This window comes from Pteropus medius, unplaced genomic scaffold (genome assembly GCF_902729225.1).
Source record: "Pteropus medius unplaced genomic scaffold, Ma_sr-lr_union100, whole genome shotgun sequence".
Lineage (NCBI taxonomy): Eukaryota > Metazoa > Chordata > Mammalia > Chiroptera > Pteropodidae > Pteropus > Pteropus medius.
In genome coordinates this window covers 276,327-295,125 of record NW_024343732.1, presented here as the reverse complement: position 1 = coordinate 295,125, position 18,799 = coordinate 276,327, and the positions used below count along the sequence as shown (strand labels likewise).

Sequence of the window (18,799 nt, the reverse complement as noted above, 5' to 3'; positions counted from 1 at the left end):
GCCCGCCGTGAAAGCCAGCCAATGATAGCGCGCAGAAGGAGTGACGTGCGCACCCGGTCTTCCATTAGCGGACGGCGGGAGGTTCGTTGAGCGCATGCGTCCGGTGGCAGCCTAGGAAAAGGGGGCTGCTGGCGGGCCGAGCCGAAGACATGGAGCAGGGCTACGGAGGTTGGTCCCGGCGGCCCAGTGCGGGGTGGGGAGAGCAAGCGCTGCCCCGGGTACGCCACCCAGAGGGCGCGGGCTGGGGCCTACGCCCGAGTGCGGTTACCACAGTTCGGCCGTCCCGAGAGGTGGCCGGAGCACGCGCGCGCCGCTCATTGGACTGCGGCGCCGTCTCTCTCATAGTGCTGCGTGCCGATTGGCCGGCGGCTCCTGAGGAGGTGGGCAGAGCCCAGCGAGCCAACGCTGCGGCGGGCTTTGGGGGGCGCCTTGGGGCGTCCGGTATGTTTTTGCCCCTCGGCGCCGGTGAGGCCGCCCGCCCTGCCGAACGCGCCGGTGCCGGACCCTTCTTTCCCTTCCGAAGACGCCACAAAATGGCGGCGCTGGGGGCGGAGCCAAGGCCGGAGCTCGTGGGATGCGAGGCCTTTTTCCCCGGCTGAGGGCCTGTCCCAGGACTTGCGGGGCTTGGCGGGGGCCTCAGCGCGGCGCACGTTGTCCGGAAGGCCAGTCTCGGTAGGCCTCCGGGCAGCGCGGGGTCAGACCTTTTCCTGCCACCCCCGCGCTACGGGGCGGCGGGGCCTCGTGCGGCCTCTGCGGGGCTCATCCTCGCTGAGACTCAGTCTCACGGGGCGTGTGCGGTGGACCTGGCTCCTGCCAGCCTAGGATGAGACCATGAGTCAGATGCTGGGTTTTTCTTTGTGCAAAGCTGGAAATTCGACGTGCCCTGAGGTAGTGGCAGATTGGTGCGGGCTATCTTTCAGGCGATCCTTTATGGTGGCGCGGAGGTGCTGGGGACTGTGTAAAGAGGGAATGTGCCCTTTCCCCGTTTGGGCTGCAGGGCCTGCGGTAGAACGAACCTTGTTAGGGAAACTGTTCTTCGTTTTGAGAATCAGAGCCTCCTGGGAAGCCTTTGCTTTGTGTCGGGAGCCGAGTTTGCAGGGAACAGTTGGAATATGCAGAGTGATGGGGTTTGATCAGATGCAGATTCCTATCCAGGTATATGAGGTTCAAGAAGCAGGCGGTCTGATCATGGCTGCAGCAGTTAGAGAAGGTGCCCATCTTGACAGGTTGCAGCGTTAACAGGACCCGGGCCACAGGAATTGCAGAAGTAGGCCCCGAGGTGCATGCGAGGTGTCTCCATAGGTTGTGGGGTGGGTCAGCCTGGCTCTCTCGCCTGACTGGGTCTTATCATTCTTTTCTTGACTTCCCACCAGATCTTTCAGCCAGTAATCCTGCTCATTCTTAAATTGGAGAGGTTTCCCACACACGTTCTACTTGCTAAGAACTTTTCATGCTCAGTTTAGATGCTGTAGCTTCCCTGAAGCCTATAGCTTTTCCACCTGGACTTTCTAGGACTCGTTGAACCTTGACAGTTGCTCCCTGACTCATTCCCAAGCTCCATGATCTTGGGCAAGTGACTTACCCTTTCAAGTCTTTACAAAGGGAAAATAGTACCTACCTCAAAGAAAATTGTGAGGTTACGTGAGTAGTTTGTGCCATTTTGTTAGACCAATTCCCCTACAGCTGGTCACTTGCCGTTAGAACCGCTTTCTGCCTCTTTTGGCACAGATGTGGAAGACTGTGTGGCCTTGGGAGGGTATACCCTACGGGCGACAAACTTAAGTATAACTTTGGATCAAGTCCTCTAACCTCTAAGCCTTAGCTCCCTGTTCTTGAATGGCATTCGTTGACACTGGCTAATGTGTGCACAGTGCCTGTGATGTGTCAGAACACATTAGGCATTCGGATAGTGGTTTGGGTTGTTCAGATAAGGGAGACAGGGTATACTATATTCTTGATTCATAAAGATGTGGATGGCTGCCTGTGCCCAGCCTTGCCAGGCTCTAGGAATAGAGACAAAGAGGGAGGGGACCAGGCAGATGCTGTCATGGGAGTCTGGAGTGGCAAGGGGAACATCAGAGGGGTGTGCAGCCTGATGCCTTAGAGCCAGGCTAAAGCCTAGGGGAACGTTGGAAGGTTTAAAGCCACATGGAAGTGAGGCCTAAAGAGGCACAGTTGTCTCCAAATTCCAAGTTATGGGGTTTCCAGTTATGGTGCATTTATGGCTGCTTGGTTGGTGAGCCAAGAAGTAGGGAATGGAACTGTCCTAATAATGGGCTTGCTGGCAGCTCAACCTGTGTCACGTTCAGCTATTGGTTGAGGCTTAGGCCAAGGTCCCCCAGCCTGCAACTAGCAGAGCTGGCTCAAGGCCCATTCCCCTCCTCTCTTTTTTCCTGTTTGACATCAGGCCAGTGGAGTGTGATGGTGCAATCAGCCAGCTATGGGATGACATATAGGGGGCAGTGTTGTGGTATTCTGCTTTCTGGTAAGGCTGGCACTGAGCTCCTTTGGAGAGATCCCTTTAAGGCTCCTCAGAGTTGCTCTGAAGTAAGTACCTGTTCTCTGCTGCGACACATAGGATTCTAACTCAGGTTTTCTGTTTATAGGCTATGGGGCATGGAGTGCTGGACCTGCCAACACCCAGGGTAAGTGGGACCTGCTTTTTGGGGAGACATGGACTCCTGCAACCCCTGACCCAAGGCACCAGCATGACAGCTGCACTGGGGGACAGTGGATTGTAGCCTGGAGAGGCTGATTAGGGATAGGGGCACTAGGGCCAACCCAGGGACCAGGAAACCATTTCTGTAAAGGGCCAGATAGTAAATTTTTTAAGCTTTGCAGGCTATGTGGTCTCTGTAGTACAGAAGCTACCATGGACAATTTATAAGTGAATTGATATGCCTGTATGCCAATAATAATTACTGAAGGACACTGATATTTGCATACCATATAATTTTCATGTGTTATGAAATAGTCTGTTTTAGCAATGTGTTTATTCTAGATAAGTAGCTGAGGGTGAGTCAAGGAATTTTTTAATTAGTTGACTACTTTTAGTAATTTTAGATTTGTAAGATTGAGCAGATAGTTTATAGAGTTCCACATGTTCACCCTACTTTGATCTCTGCAGTTTTCATTGTTGTTAACATATTGTATTGGTAGGATATGTTTGTTACAATTAATAAGGTAATGTTAATACACTGTTATTATCTACAGCCCATAGTTTATGTTAATATTTATCCTGTGTTGTATAATTCTATGAATTTCGATAAACATGTATAATTCTATGAATTTCGATAAACGTGTAATTGATGTGTTTCATGTCAAAATGCATATGTCATGAAACTTTTTTTGGATTTTTTTTTCTTCAACCACTTAAAAACATAAAACCCATTCTTAGCTTGTGGGCTGTACAACAACTGGCGATGGGCTAGATTTGGCACAGGGCCTATTTGCTGACTCTGCTTTGGAGTCCAGATCGTGCTGCTAAGGACTAGAATGTGCTCTGGTTGCAAAATTTTTTTGCTTTTTGTGGCATCTGTTCCAGGGGATGGGACGAAGGCTTCCTTAGTTTCCTAAATCTGGGACTTGCCCCTGACACCTTTGGGGGGCAGGGTCACTTCACCACCCATCACCAAGTTTCCCAGGAAGAAGCCTTCCATGTTTCTCGGGCACACAATGTCACTTTGCTCAGTTGAATTGGGGACATGATTTTCCACCAATGCATTCTCCCTGTTTTTGGCAGTGCCTTAGCTCTGGCTCATGGTGAGTGCTGGTACTTTTTAAGGGCTCTGCCTGGAGACCTGGCGTGCTGGCCTCTTGGCCAGTGGCCCACAATGGATGAGCTTCCTGGGAAGGCCGCAACATCCTTTCCATTGCCCTGATGAGGATATTGGGTTTGCCTAGGAAAGAAGCTCTGATTATGCTTAGTTGAGTGCTCTGTAGGAAATGAGTTTTACAGCTAGTGGGCTCCAGCCTTTCCTGGCCTCAATAGGCAACCAAGGGGTGCCTCCTGGAGCGTTGCCACAGCCACTCGTAGCCCTCTCCCTGTGGATAGTGGAGTAAACTGTCCTTCAAAATTGAGGTGAGGCAAGGGTGTCTCAGGAGCCTTCATTATGCAAATGAAGCTCTTATGTGTTTTTGTTTCCTCTAAGGTGCATATGGAACTAGTGTGGCCAGCTGGCAAGGTAGGCCCTTCTGGGGGTCCATGGGTGGGCAAGAGGGCCTCTGGTCAGCCACCCAGAGGAACTGGGATGCAGGGACCCCATCTCCCTTCCCAACTGTGCTCCTAGCTCTCCTGAAGGCTCAGCAGGCTGGCCTCAGGTGCTGAGGAGGCCTCGAGGGAAATTTGCAGGGGAGGCGGGGAGGGGGTTGTGCTTGTGTTCTGGGAACAGTAGCTCCATGGTGGGCTTGTCTACAACCTTAACTGCCACTACTGGCTCTCAGCCACCTCTGGCTTTGGATGGGAAACATGTCTTAAGATTTGGCACAAAAAACCCCACTGCTTAGAGTTGAGGCTTTCCTCTTGTCCTCCTGCTGCCCTTGTGAGCTGTATAGAGATAGTGTGAGTGAGCAGTGTGGGTGATGCCAGCTGTGCTTGGTCCCATGACCCTCTTCCTTTTCTATAGGCAGTGGGTGCTCACCCCCTATATGCCTACTGGCCTGATGGCTGCTGAATTGGCTCTTCCTCTCTCTGGCAGGTTATGAAAACTACAATTATTATGGTGCCCAGAATACCAGCGTCACCACAGGAGCAACCTACAGTTATGGCCCAGCCTCGTGGGAGGCCACCAAGGCCAGCGATGGCCTGGTGGCTGGGGGCCCTGCTATGCATATGGCTTCTTATGGCCCAGAGCCGTGCACCGACAATACTGACTCGCTCATTGCCAAGATCAATCAGCGTTTGGACATGATGTCTAAGGAAGGAGGCAGGGGCGGGAGCAGCAGCGGTGGGGAGGGCATGCAGGACCGGGAGAGGTGATTATGGACCTGGGCCCTTCCCTGGGGATCCCGTGCAGATAGGAGTGGGCACCCGCTCTCCCAGGAGCTTTGGGCTTTTATAATAGGACTTGCTGTTTTTCTGATTGGTGGGTCTTAGGGCATGACTATTGCAAAACTATGCCAGACTTTTTATTTCTGCACCAGGCACCTAGCAGAGCCTCCCCGTTCTTGTGGCCAAAGGCTCATGCCTCTCATTCATCAACATACGGATGGGAGTATTGGTTTGTTTTGCCTCTGAGCATTTAGGAGAGGTACATGGTGGTTTGGTTTGCTTTACTGTTCTGTGTACAGGGAGGTCGGCTTTGGAGGAGGTTTTGAGGTTGTGTCTAGAGCATATAGTGACGATGTGCTTTCTTTGCAGTTCTTTCCGCTTCCAGTCGTTCGATTCCTATGACTCCAGACCGTGCCTGCCAGAGCACAATCCCTACCGCCCCAGCTACAGCTATGACTATGACTTTGATCTGGGGCCTGACCGCAATGGTGGCTTTGGCAGTCAGTACAGCGACTGCAGGGACCCTGCCCGTGAGCGGGGCTCCCTCGATGGCTTCATGCGCGGCCGGGGCCAGAGCCGCTTTCAGGATCGGAGCAACCCCAGCACCTTCATGCGAAGCGAGCCCTTCATGCCCCCATCTGCTGCCTCTGAGCCCTTGTCTGCTCCCTGGAGCGAGATGAACTACACGGGTGGCCGGGGCCTGGGAGGCCCCTCCCCTAGCAGGCCCCTGCCTTCCCTCTTCTCCCAGTCCATGGCCCCCAACTATGGCATGATGGGCATGCAGGGGGCGGGCAGTTATGAAAACTCTGTGCCCTACGGATGTGGCCAGTCACAGAACCGGATAAGGGATCGGGTAAGCCCTTGTGAAATTCTAACTTTCATTCTTTACTTTTTTTTTTTTTTAAACAGCTTTATTGAGGTAAAATTCACAGGCTAAGATTCACTCGTTTTTAAGTGTACAATTCAGTTTTAGTAAAAGTGTACAGAATTGTGCAGCCATTACCACCATCTAATTTTAGAACATTTCCATCAACCCAGAAAGAAACTTCTATTAGCAATCACTCCCTGTTCTCTGCCCAGCCGCTGGTAACCATTAACCTACTTTCTGTGTTTCTGGATTTCCCTGTTCTGGACATTTCATATGAATGCAGTTATGTAATATGTAGCCTTATGTGTCTTGCTTCTTTCAGCATAAAATTTGGAGGGAGGAATGATTTTAACTGTGTTATCTTTTTTTGGCGCTCTAAAAAGACCTTACCTACTTTCATTCTTTGATCTTGACAATCTCTCCATTCTTCATTTCTCTGGGGTATCTTAACAGTCTGAGTAAACAGTACATTGGGATGTGCTTGTGTCTGTAGCCCAGGTGGAGAGGGTTTGATCGCTGTGGCCCAGACGGCATGGGCAGGAAACGGAAGCAGTTGCAAATCTACGATGAGCCAGACAGCAAACAGGCCCGGGCTGACAGCGAAGGAGATTTTTCTGAAAACGGTACATTCTGGGGGCTTGTAGGCTTGGTTGGGTGAAGATGAGTCAGTTGCTTGATGTTCTGCCTGCCTGTCTGTACAATGTGCATGTGGAAACCCAAGGGTACCATGTGTCAGCTGGGCTCCCACAGCCCCCACTGTAGTCATGAGAAGCTCGGTCACTCTGGACAGTGAGTTTGGGAGGGTGAAAGAGGAGTGGGCCAACTGCTGAGGGGCTGACTTTCCCTATTCCTTTGTGTCTGGTAGATGATGGAGCTGGTGACTTCCGGTCGGGAGATGAAGAATTCAGGGGTGTAAGTCCATCTTCACTGGTTGGCTTTCTTTGTCTCTAGTGCAGGATTTATTCCTTATTTTAGCTTCTTTTTCACAGAGGTGGGAACAACTGCAGTGGTAGACTCATATCTACCTCATGAGTGGATTTAATACCCTAACTTGCAGCTAGGTTTTTAAGAGTTTTCTACTTGCAACACTCCTCCCCTTCCTGAAAAAATTCCCAGCCCCTTCTCATCCACTCCTGTGTCCTTTTAGTGATGGGCCTAGCTGCACACATGGTAAGTGCAGTGGCTGTGCAGACTGAGGCTTCTAAACATGCACTAAAAACTCATTTGCTGCCAGTTCTGTGCAATATCCATGTCCCTTAGTTCTTCCAACCAGTCATGGGAAACTGCTGTTAAAAGCCAGCCATGCATAAGGATCTGGGGAGCAAGCCTTTGCCACCCTCTGCAAATTCTGGTCCAAGTCTGGGGCAAGGCCTAGAGATCTGGGTGTGTGAAGGCTTTGTCCAGGTGCTTCTGATGGTAAGGTGGTTTAGGGGAAGAGGATACAGTGAACTTTTAGCTTTTCTGAGGGCCCTCACCCTATCTAGCTTGCTTAGACTGAGTCTGAGAATCTCTGTGTATGTACCTGCTGATTGTTAATTTAATCTTCAGCTCAATATTTAAGGAATGGACTGTTTCAATTTTCAGTTAGATGATTTTTACCCGTACTAGTTTGGTAAATATAAACAAATGGCTGGGAAACTTGGTAAAACCCATTTTCAGTAAAGACCGCTGGAACTAGCATCTTACAAATCAGGGATTCTTGACATGCAGTTGATGAATGAGCTCCTGGCATTCCCATATGCAGAGCTGTGCCAGGTGTACATTGCCAGCAGTCATTCTTTAGCTTTAAAAGAGCCGATAAAGGGTCAGTGACTTTAATTCAAAAACAAGTTAGTCATCATTACAGAATTTCAGAAGGCAACCAGGAGTAGTGACAGGACATACTCAGGCTCCATCCCCTGGCCCTGGGCCTTGTCCTGAAATACTGGCTGGGTTCCTGGTGGCACAGTGGCCACAAGGTGGTGGCAGGGAGCCGGGCTGGTGTGGGGATATCTGGAATCTCCAGCTCATTCCCCAACTTCGTGTGTGTCCTTTTTCAGGAGGATGAATTCTTCGATTCTGGAAGGCAGAGAGGTAGGCATCACCCAGTGTTCCTTTGAGCTTTCCTGTGTCTGTCTGACAGTTTTGCACTTACTGCTCCCAGCTTGGCTGGGCTTCTGATCAAGTCGGGCCTGGATGGAGGGGCTGGCCGCTCAGGGTAGAAGAGGGGCTGTGGCCGCTAGGTGGGCCTTGGCCGTGGCACTCACCTTGAGGCTTCGCTCCAGTGTTTGGAGCAGCACTTGGCTTGGAAACAGGTCTTTTGGCCTCACTCAGTGCAGGCTATGGAGAGAAAGGGGGAAACTCATCTCTGGGTATTTGCAACAGGTTACAGTGGTAGGAAAGGGAGTCTCAGAAACATAAGAAAGAAATGAAAGGTGTCCTCCAGCCTGTCTTCTCTGATCCCCCTTGTCCAATGCAGTTCCCTGTACTGTTTTCTCCTGAGCTTCATTTTTTGCATAGTTCCCTTAGTTGCCAGCCCAGGGCTGTGCTCTCAGCCTCTATGGTGGGGGTACTGGCAACTGCAGTGCACGTCGCTGTGTGGAATAGAATTCAGGCATTGCCTGGGTGGGGAGCTTGGGGCATGGGGGAGGCCTGTCAGGTATACCTGGCCCAGATCCTCCAGAGGCAGTCGTTGCTCAGCAGGTCTCGTCAGTTCCAGTGCCAGAGACCTAAGAATTCAAAGTCAGAGGCAGGAGCAGAGCCATGTTAAACCTCTCGGGGACATGGAGAAATAGAGACACCATGGCTTTGAGCTTACCCAGAAGCCACTTGTTTATTTTCCTGTTTCCATGGGTCTGTCTGTAGCTAGTTTCCCCAAGAATTACTGGCTGGCTCCTTGTGGCTCTGCTCACATAAATTTTGAAGGCCCCTGGCTTAGATTTTTCTTCCCTTAGGTGTTCAGCCTTAGCCAACCCTCTGAAGTCCTCCCACTCTGCTTATTGAAGCAATTGTTCTATAGCATGGGACCATACAGCGTTGAGCAGCTCATGCAGCGGGGAAAATGCTAAAGCAAAGGTGACATGTTTATTGCGCGCAGGTCCTGCTACCTACCCGGAATGACTTTGCTATTAAACAGCAGTAATAGTTTCAGGCAGTGACCTCTTGCCAAAAGTCCCACACGCCCTTTTGAGAGGCTTCTGAGCAGCGCACGCCGGTCGCCATCTTCGTGGGACAGTCTCGTGACTGGCATCAGGGGTAGGGGTTACAGTTCAGATGCTTATCCAACTGTTTCAGTGTCTGGCCCTGGCCCTGAGCCGCGGTGACCCGGCCTGGCCTCATGCTGGGATGCCGGGCTGCACAGCTCTCAGAGGAGCTTTTGCGCTGGCCCCAGGGGACGGACGAAGGACCGATGGGTCTCTTCCCACTTTTCTTTCTAGGACTGCTTCCCGTGTAACCCTGGGAAAGCCCTAGAGTGACAGTTTTTGTGAGTGGAAGATAGAGTTTGGGCCAGCAAGGACTGTCAGACCTGCTGAGGCCCTAGTTCAGAGGAGGCCAACGGGACGGTCATCACAGTTCACCTGGAGGCGGGACGGAGGGCGGTAGAACAGCTTTATTTTCTGAGGCCTTCTAGCTGCTGCCTCGTTACCTGGGAAGAACTGCTTCTCTCTCTCTTAACTGATGTTGGGAGAAGACCCACTCAGGGGACTGGATTGGAAAAGCAGAATAGGGAAGGACAGAGCAGGTGGGCCATAGTGTGAGTGGGACGGGTGGGCCATGTCCCTGGCCCATGTCCCCTTATCAGGCCATGGGGGGAGTGAAGTGTCTTCCCTAGAAACTCCCAAGGGTGCTTATCAAAGGCCCATCATTGTTGGGAGCCTTTGACAGCCCCTTGGATCCTCAGGGTGTCCTGACCCTGTTGCGCGTGGAGGCAGCGGCAGGGTGCAGGGTGCGGTGGCCAAGCTGCAGCCCCATCAAGGCCTTGGTGCTCAGTTCCTTTTGGGGGCTCTGCAGAGGGTCTCGAAGGGACTTCTCTGTTGCAGGAGAGAAGGACGATGAGGATGATGAAATGAAGAAAAGAAGGGAAAAGCAAAGGAGGAGAGACAGGATGCGAGATCGAGCAGCTGACAGGTGAGAAGGCAGAAGAGGTTGGCTGGACCTGGGCATTGTCAAGACTCTTCTGAGCTCATCTGCTTTATTCTGGAGTTCAGGGAGAACCTGGTTTGAGCCGACTCCAGGCATCTGGGAGGATATCCTAGTCAGAGCGATAGGAGACAAAACTTGAGAAACACATGGAATCACCTCCTTGCTGGCGGGTCCATGTGGCCCTCATGTGCCCTGCAGAGGTCTCTGTTGCCCTCCCGCAGGCCTGTGGGGAGTTCCTTTGTTCTCTGGCTTGTGTCTGTCATCTCAGACAAGTGCTCTTCATTCAGCAGAGTTGGCTAAGGAGGTACTCGGGTGCCTTGTCCAAATCCAGACTGGAAGCAATTACATATGTATAGATGTTATCTTTAAGATTGTCTTTATTTCTTTTCTCCTCTTTAATCCCCGCCCACACACACCCACACACACTTCCACCCCTGACCTACGGATGTTGCTATTTCCCCTTAACTGGATCTCTGAAGATGAGGCATCTCTTCCCACATGTTCGGGGTGCTCACCCAGGGCCTGGTGCACCCGGGGTATGGTCCGTGGTTCTACCTGGGGCACGAACTCGGGACCTTCTACATGTAAAGCAGATGTGCTAACCACTACACTATGGAGCCCCCCCCCCACCCCCCCCCCACCCTTGCCCCTAAGATTGTCTTTAAAAAGAAAAAAAACGTACAAAAGCACAAAGCCCAAAGGGTGTTGGTGTGACCACACTGGCTGCCTCTCCCTATTCAGTGATCAAGTGGCTGCTGACTAGAAACATAGATCACCGGTGACTGTGGGAGCATTTGGTTGCCAAGGCCTTAACCACACAGAGCTGTTCCTCTATGCATAGGTTCTTTATGACTTGAGGGGTATTCCTTGCCCTTTCGGCTCCCCTGGTGTAGTGGTTTTCTTATTCAAAGAATGTCCAAAAAAAAGGCTAAAGAGGCAAGAAAGCCAGGAACCAAAAAGTAGTAGCTTCTAAGTCACAGAAATTCATTGAAACTCTTGTTAAACAGAAGAGTTAAGTGATGGCTAGAATCAATCTATTTTCATGCCACATGGGAGCAGATGTCATTTTTTAACAGAATCTTTAGACTTTGGTCTAGTGACTGAGGTCAGAGAGATTTAGAACCATTAGCATAGGGGAGGTAAAAAGGCAGCTGGGATGCATGAGCCCTACATTTTTTCAGTAGCTTCCTGACAGTCCTGCACATAGGGCCTAGGTGAAATTTCTCTTCACTTGTCTGTCAGGAGTGTCTACAGAAGCTTGTGGCGCTTGTCGAGAGATCCAGTGCCAAGCACTAGGAGCTGGCAGAACTCTTAGTTGGCAGAAGAGGAGTCCTGAATGTTGTGGGGCCTGCGCCCTTATCCCAGAAAGTCCAGAGGCTCCTCGGCACAGCCAAGGGAAGCAGCACTCCACTGTGGGGGCCTTTAGGCCACTCTGCTCTCACCTTATAGCGTGATTGCATTCGAAAGCATGTGACAAACTTGTTTTTATCCATAGAATTTAATGTGACCTGTTCACATTGAGTCCTGTAGGAGAATTGATCTTAGGTCATGAGTTTTGAATTGTGTGAGTTCTTTGGGAAATCCTCTGTCATATAAAATGGGGTTGCCTTGCATCATACCAGTAGATGCAAAAGAAACACGTCTGAGAAGCTGTGATGTTGGGTACTGTGCCCCTAGAGCAGTGAGCTGGAGGTTGAGGGAGTTCTGGATAGTCTCCACCTTAGGGTGTTCTCTTGAGGACCTTTGGGCCAGAAACACTGCTATGGTAGTGAATTGCTGCATGAATCATCTTCCTGAAATACTTTGAGGTTGTACCCTCATTCTTAAGGTGGGAAAACGAGATAACTGTTACTCTTGATGCCCCATGAGAAGTCAGAAGTCTTGGTTCAGAAATTACTTTTTTATTTCCGTTTCAGTTCTAACCAGAGATGAACCAGTTACTCCTGCATCACTGCTTATTTTCGTCTGTCTTCTCCAGGATTCAGTTTGCTTGTTCTGTGTGCAAGTTTCGTAGCTTTGAAGATGAAGAAATCCAGAAGCATTTGCAAAGTAAATTTCACAAAGAAACATTGCGGTTTATAAGTACCAAGCTACCTGACAAGACGGTGGAATTCCTCCAGGTGAGTCACACTTGGCCTCTGTCACATTGTTTCCAAATGATTCTACAGGTGTCACATCTGTCAAAGAAGAGAAGGGAAATAAAAGGCCCAAACTTGTTCAAGGATTCTATTTCCAGAATAACAGTTTTTCAAGTCCCCATGTCAGAGGGACAATCGAGAGATCCAACCATTGTCGTTCCCACTAGCTTCTCTGATAGCCGTCTTCCCACCCTCAGGGCAGCTGAGACAAGGCTGTCATCACTAGGCCTTGCAGCCACCGTGATGAGCTGCCTCTGGTATAGTTGAGATATACCCACATGTGTTACCCTCTCCTGACTTCATTTGGTGTTGTCTCCCAATCCCTCCAGGAATACATTGTAAACAGGAATAAGAAGATTGAGAAGCGGCGACAGGAACTGATGGAGAAGGAAAGCGCAAAACCAAAACCAGACCCTTTCAAAGGTGAGTTGTGATCCTGGGATGTGTGCTGTTCCACATGGCGCTAAGGCATGTGACTTCGTATACAGCCAGCGCAGGGCTGCTGAGGATGTGACGTGAAGACCCAGGGAGGGGCAGTTAGAAAAGAGGCCCTTGAGTGTGGCATAATGTAGATCGAAGCTCTATAGGTAACATACCAGAATGATGTAAAGCACTCAAAGTTTTTTTCCTCCTTGGACCAAAGGATGAGAAAAGTTGAAGTAATGAATACAGTAGTGTAGAGGCTGGCTATTCTGACCCCACACTCCTGCTGGAAGGCAGGTGATGTCCGTCTCTGATTCTGTCCTAACTGAATCCCTAGAGAGGTTTGCAGGGAGAAAATGGTGGGTCTTATTGGAGGCTGCATCACTTGCATGCTGTCCCAGTCCCCACATGACTTGAGTTCCATCAACAGGGATTGGCCAGGAGCACTTCTTCAAGAAGATCGAGGCTGCTCACTGCCTGGCTTGTGACATGCTGATCCCTGCACAGCACCAGCTCCTCCAGCGGCATCTGCACTCTGTCGACCACAATCACAACCGCCGGGTGAGTCCCCTCCTGGTGCGGGTTGGCGGGGTGAGCCTTCCTAGGCTGACAGCTGGTGGGGTTCAGAACCTTCTGTGTCTTTTGGGGAATGCTAACATCTTTAGGAGCTCTTGCCATATTCCATCAAGTCTGTCATTTCACCAATTGATTGTAACGTGCACCCCCATTTCTATTAAAATGTCAGAAAAGGTATTGCTTAGAATTGATTAAATATAGTAGCTGAGAATATTTTAAGAATATTCCCTGTAAACCACAGTCAATTCGTCATCTGCTAAAAAACTGATTTTTCTATAAGCTGAGGGCCATTCAGAACAGAGTGGCCTAGGGAATCCAGAGTTCAGGACCTATTTGGTCCTTACTAGCTGATGGAGCCTGAGGCTAAAGGTTTAGTTCAAGGTCAGTAAATTTTTCTGTAAAGGGTCACACTGTAAACATTTTTAGCTTTGCAAGCCAGAAGGTCTCTGTCCAACAAGTCTGCTATTGATGGGCGAAAACAGCCACAGACAACACTAAGTGAATAAATGGGTGTGGCTGCACTTGGCCCACTGGCAGTAGCTTGCTGACCCCTGGTTTAACATCTCTGTCCTTAGTTTACCCAACTATGAAATGGTGGTATCAATACCTTCCTGCTCATCTGCTAGTATTATTAAAGAGTAGCCAAAAGCATACAGTAAACAAGGAATTACTATGTGCATGTCAAGCTCTGCTTTGGAGCATTCACACTTTCGCTATTGAACTAATAAAGTCAGTATAATTCAGTTGAAAAGAAAAAGCTTGCCCTTTTTTCCTACTTAGTCCACAAAGTTTCTATTCTGTAAATACTTTTGTTTCATCCTTGCTTATGCACATGGTACCTGGATATCAGTGGTGTATTGTGCTTTTATCTTTTAAGATTATCAGACTTTTCTGTGCCATTTCATGGTGTCAGTTCTGATATCTCTAATTAGTGCCTTCTTTCTCTCTCTTGGAGTCTGGCACTTTAGGATTTGCCTTTTTGAAGAAAGATGTTAGTCATCTCTGCATATGGCTGATCTCAGCAACTCGCTGTAGCCTGGCTGATGTGTTCTCTTGCTCCTCCAACTTGTGCCATTTTTAAAAGCCCACATTTGGTTTCCTTTGCAGTTGGCTGCTGAACAGTTCAAGAAAACAAGTCTCCACGTGGCTAAGAGTGTTCTGAACAACAGACATATAGTGAAGATGCTGGAAAAATACCTCAAGGTTCGTGTTTAGGAATCTAGTGGACAGGAAAAGCTTTTGAAACAGAGGGTTAACTCCGAGTATGGAATTGTATCTCGAGTGCAGTATTTAACATTTGAGTCTTTTGAAGAAGTGAGAGATCTTGGAATGTGTCATGTTTGGAAATTCCACAACTGGATATCCTGAGACACAGTGCTTGCCTGGGAACTCTAGGATGTGGTTCTGCTTGATTAGTCTGAACAGTGGTGTAGACTCTTACCATGAGAAACCTTATCTAGCCATAAAATACTGAGCAGACGATGAGATGCTTTAAAAAAAAAACCCAAGGTAGATAATTGTCCACGAAAGAAGCTAAAAAGAGGTTTTGCTGGCAGAGTCAGCCAACAGTGAAATGGAGGATCGAGACAAAGGGAAGAGCCAGAGGTGCCACAACCACTGAGCCATAGTGACAGGAGCAGAGTAATAAAAATCTCAAAGGGTACCCTGGAGAGAAGTTGTAAGAGTCCCTGGTTCCTCCTTGGAAAGCCCATTTTGCTAAAATGCTCAGCCCTTTGACTCCAATATTTGAGGCTGGTAGTTAAGCTCCAGCATAGCCTGGCTAGGACCTGTTTGCCCTCTTCTCAGTTATCAGATACTTCAATTTTTGACAGTTCATTCTATCCATTAAAGGTCCTCCATGGCATTTAGTTCAACGTTATTTAATTATAATGTTGATGAAATACCATGGAAACTTAACTCTTGTTTATATCAGTTAGCCTGTGGCAAATTGATTTTGTTATATATCGTTTATCCACAACTCCCAGAACTTGTCGATGACATTAAGCGAGGACTTACTGTAACCAATTTAAGAACCATGAGAGATCAGTGTTTTACCTTGTGGCCTAAACAGATTTAAAGTCTTTGGAGTCAGATGTAGACTCAAGCTTCTAATCACCAAATTTTAAAACACATTTCCTAATCTGGTAGTGACAATATTTAGTTTTCTTTTTCTAAAGACAGTTTTAGCATATGCTCCTGAGAAGTTTGGCTTCTGACTTGGGTTTGACTCCTTACTGATGTTTAACAGCTGTATGATCTCTGGCAAGTTACTGATCTTTGAGTCTCATTTCCTTTTCTGTGGAATAGGGATAAACCCTCATGCCAGGGCTGTGAGCTTAAATGAAGCTAAAATTTAAAATAGTCTTAACTTCATGCTATGAGGCTCTTTTTTATTTTTAATTTGGTTTGGATGATAGGTCTTTTTTAACTTTTCCTCATGGTTATATGCTTGAATAAAAAGAGTAAAATAGTTCTGGTGAAGCTTCTCTGAGATGTTTTTTCTGACTCTAGGTACTGAGAGCCTATAGGATTAACTCACCTGGTGTAGTTAGTGTAAAGTATTTGTCTTGTTGACTGCCCATCATTAAAACAGCTCCCAGCAACCTGGGCCAGTTCCATCTCTTATTTGGACAGTTCTTTAGACTGCTGACCTGTGTTTCTTCACCAGGGTGAAGACCCTTTCACCAGTGAAGCCGTTGATCCAGAAATCGAAGGAGATGACAATTTAGGAGGTGAGGATAAGGAAGAGACACCTGAGGAGGTGGCTGCAGAAGTCTTAGCTGAGGTGATTACAGCAGCAGTGAAGGCAGTAGAAGGGGAAGGAGTGCCTGCTCCAGAAAGTAGTGAAATGTTGGCTGAAGGGGAAGGCCCTGTGGACACAGCAGAGGTTCTTAGTCGTCCCCATCCTGAACAGCTACTGGAAGCAAAGACAACTCGTGGAATGGCATCTGAGAAAGGTAATGCTGTAGCAGAGGCTGGAGGTGACACTGCCCAGTCGGGAAGTGAGGCTGCTGAGGCTGGAAGTGAAGCTGCCGAGGCTGGAGGTGAAGCTGCCGAGGCTGGAGGTGAAGCTGCCGAGGCCGGAGGTGAAGCTGCCGAGGCCGGAGGTGAAGCTGCCGAGGCCGGAGGTGAAGCTGCTGAGGCCAGAAGTGTAGCAGAGGCAGAAAGTGCCGTAACAGCCACTGCTCCTGCCCCAGCGGCCATGGAAGCTGAAGTAGAACAGACTGATGTGGAGTCCAAAGATGTTATTCCCACAGAATGATCATCCTCTCCTTGTTTCAAGGGGTGTGTTATATGATGCATTGCCCTTTCTTTGGTTTGTAAACAGTACTAGGGTGTATGTTACTGGAATATTCTGAAAACTTACTTTGGTGAAGAGACCTAGCCATTTATTTCAGAAAAGTGTACCTCACAGGCTTGTCTTATAGAGTTGGGTGGCTTTCTGCTTCGGTTTGAAGGCTGCAGAAGTTGTACATTCCCCCCCAAGCAGCTGTGACCTCTCTGCACTGCAGTTGGAATAATAAAAGTTGGGTAATTAGATTTCGATGATACTTTGCTTGTTAAATACAGCTACTGGCTGGATGCCCTTTTTTTATTATTTTGTCTGGGAGCAGCTCATTACTAGGATATATCTTTATAAAGATTTTTTTTAGATTTCAAGAATTTGCTTTGGCATCAGTTTTTGACCTCTGCTTTTGTAGCCCACTGAATGGTGTGTGATCCTCACAAGATGTAGCAGAATCTCGTTAATATGTGATGCTGGTTCTGTCACATCAGTGAACTCTCAAAGGCCTGATGAATCTGACATATCTGCACCGTGGGAAGCACACCCACTTGCCCTTTAGAAATGAGGATACTTTTTGCCTAAGGCATGTTCCCCAATCTTGAGTCCTTGGTGAACCACCTTCACAATTTTTTTTTACCTCATTTGTGTTCCATCTCTGCATTACTTCAGAGTTTTTTCCTTCAAATTGAGTTATTTCCTCAAATATATTTAAAAACAAAACTTGATGTCATTCTCACGAGTGGAAAACCAATATAAATTGCCATAGATGCTATCTATAAAAAAATAAATGTAATGAACATTTCATTTTAGATAAATACTGTTCCTTTGGAGGTTTCTGAATCTGTGAAAAAGGAAAGCTAGCATGTGTTAAAGTGTAGCAAGCACCAGTTATACATTCATATAATCAAAAGAATTGGAAGATCCCTCCCTTTTGAAATGATATTGCTAGGTCTGTTTCCCTGTAGACCTTTGAAATGTCACATTTGGGGAAGCACTGGCCAATGGGAAATGATTTAAAAAGAGGTAGTAAAAATATTTGATGAGCATCTACTATGTACCAGGTACTAATTCATGGGAGCCTTATTGGAGATGTGAGGTCAATATTTATGAAGAAAGTCAATTGTTAGAACTAAAAAATAAACTTCGATAAGCAAGAAAGTGGTGCCTCTGAATTGTTTCTGCTCATCATTCCTTAATAGGGCATATATGTGGCTTAGTCACAGGTTGAACATGCCCTTTAAAGCTTTTTCTCTTGAGTCAAAAATGCTGATGGCCTTGAACGTCAGCAGTCTGAAAAAAGATAACTATGAAATTGCTTTTTGTTGTTTTTCTTGTAAAAGTAATCCAAGGATTGTCATTAAATCTATCTAAATTTCAGGGGAGGTTCTTCCACCCGCCATCTGATGTGAAATGACACAGATCATTTTATTCCTAAAGGTGCGTTGAACCAGGCTATCATTCCCCAAGATGGGGAGTAACTACTTGGGTTGCACAAAGGGATGCCTTTGTGTTTCCTGAGATGACAGGAATAAATTGCAAGCTTCCTCATTGGGAACTAATATCAGTTATTTCCCAATTACAGAGGAGAAACCTAAAGGGGAGGTTGACGAACTTTCAGGGTCACACATCAGAGATGTGGGGATACTCAAATTACACAGGTCTGGGAAATACCAGTGGCCATGAACTTTCCATAGAGCACCTTTATTTACAAAACAAGTTTAGCAAACATGGCAATCCCTGCTATTCCCAAGCAAAAACAAAATTTTAAGAATGGCAGCCTAATTCACATAATCATATTGTGGACCTGTGTGATTTCATTGTGTTTTTATGAAAATACAGTTGCTAAGGGGAAACAATACAATCAATGTAATGAGCAAAGTGCTCATTCCAGAGTATATATCATTAGTATTAATAAATCCAAAATTGTATTTTAGACTATAAGTCATTTCTACTGCCTGATAATTTGGCTGAAAATGGTCCTTGCTCACCAGAAGTGTGGCCCATAGTGATTAGACAGGCATAGTAAAGTTCAAGAAGAACTTCAGAACTAACAAATAGAGCAGACTTTCGACATTTTATTTTTTTACAGTAGCTGCTCTGGAGGGCTTAATAAAAACATGGGCATGGATAAAACCTGTGGGCATGGCTTTGTACTGATTTAACACCGATGGCTCTGATAATTGAGAAAGTATTGGGCCACTTTATCTTATACAAGGACACAAGATTAACAGGTTACTTGGTTTTCTGTAATCAGACATAATTTATGTACCTCCTCCAAAATACTGTTTGGTGAGTGTACACTTTGTGTAGGTAAGAAGTTAGAATTCAGTCTGAGGGACAATAGATCCACTTTCACAGGGATAGCTGTCAGAATTAAGTGAGATAAACACTTGACA

General features: G+C 47.6%; 1 protein-coding gene across 2 annotated transcripts; it reads left to right on the top strand.

The window, feature by feature from the left end:
* The first annotated feature begins 24 nt into the window (after positions 1–24).
* Positions 25–17,561, top strand: AKAP8 (A-kinase anchoring protein 8). Of its 2 annotated transcripts, none has more exons than XM_039867673.1 (14): positions 25–168; positions 2,607–2,645; positions 4,152–4,184; positions 4,698–4,974; positions 5,360–5,843; positions 6,352–6,481; positions 6,724–6,770; positions 7,898–7,931; positions 9,878–9,965; positions 11,959–12,100; positions 12,448–12,541; positions 12,972–13,102; positions 14,225–14,320; positions 15,786–17,561. In XM_039867673.1, the coding sequence occupies exons 1-14, from the start codon at positions 150–152 to the stop codon at positions 16,377–16,379; spliced, it is 2,208 nt and encodes a 735-aa protein (XP_039723607.1). In that variant the 5' UTR covers positions 25–149; the 3' UTR covers positions 16,380–17,561. The 2 variants fall into 2 exon arrangements, with proteins under 2 accessions (XP_039723607.1, XP_039723608.1); XM_039867674.1 differs by lacking the exon at positions 25–168 and adding an exon at positions 408–888.
* Positions 17,562–18,799: the final 1,238 nt, after the last annotated feature.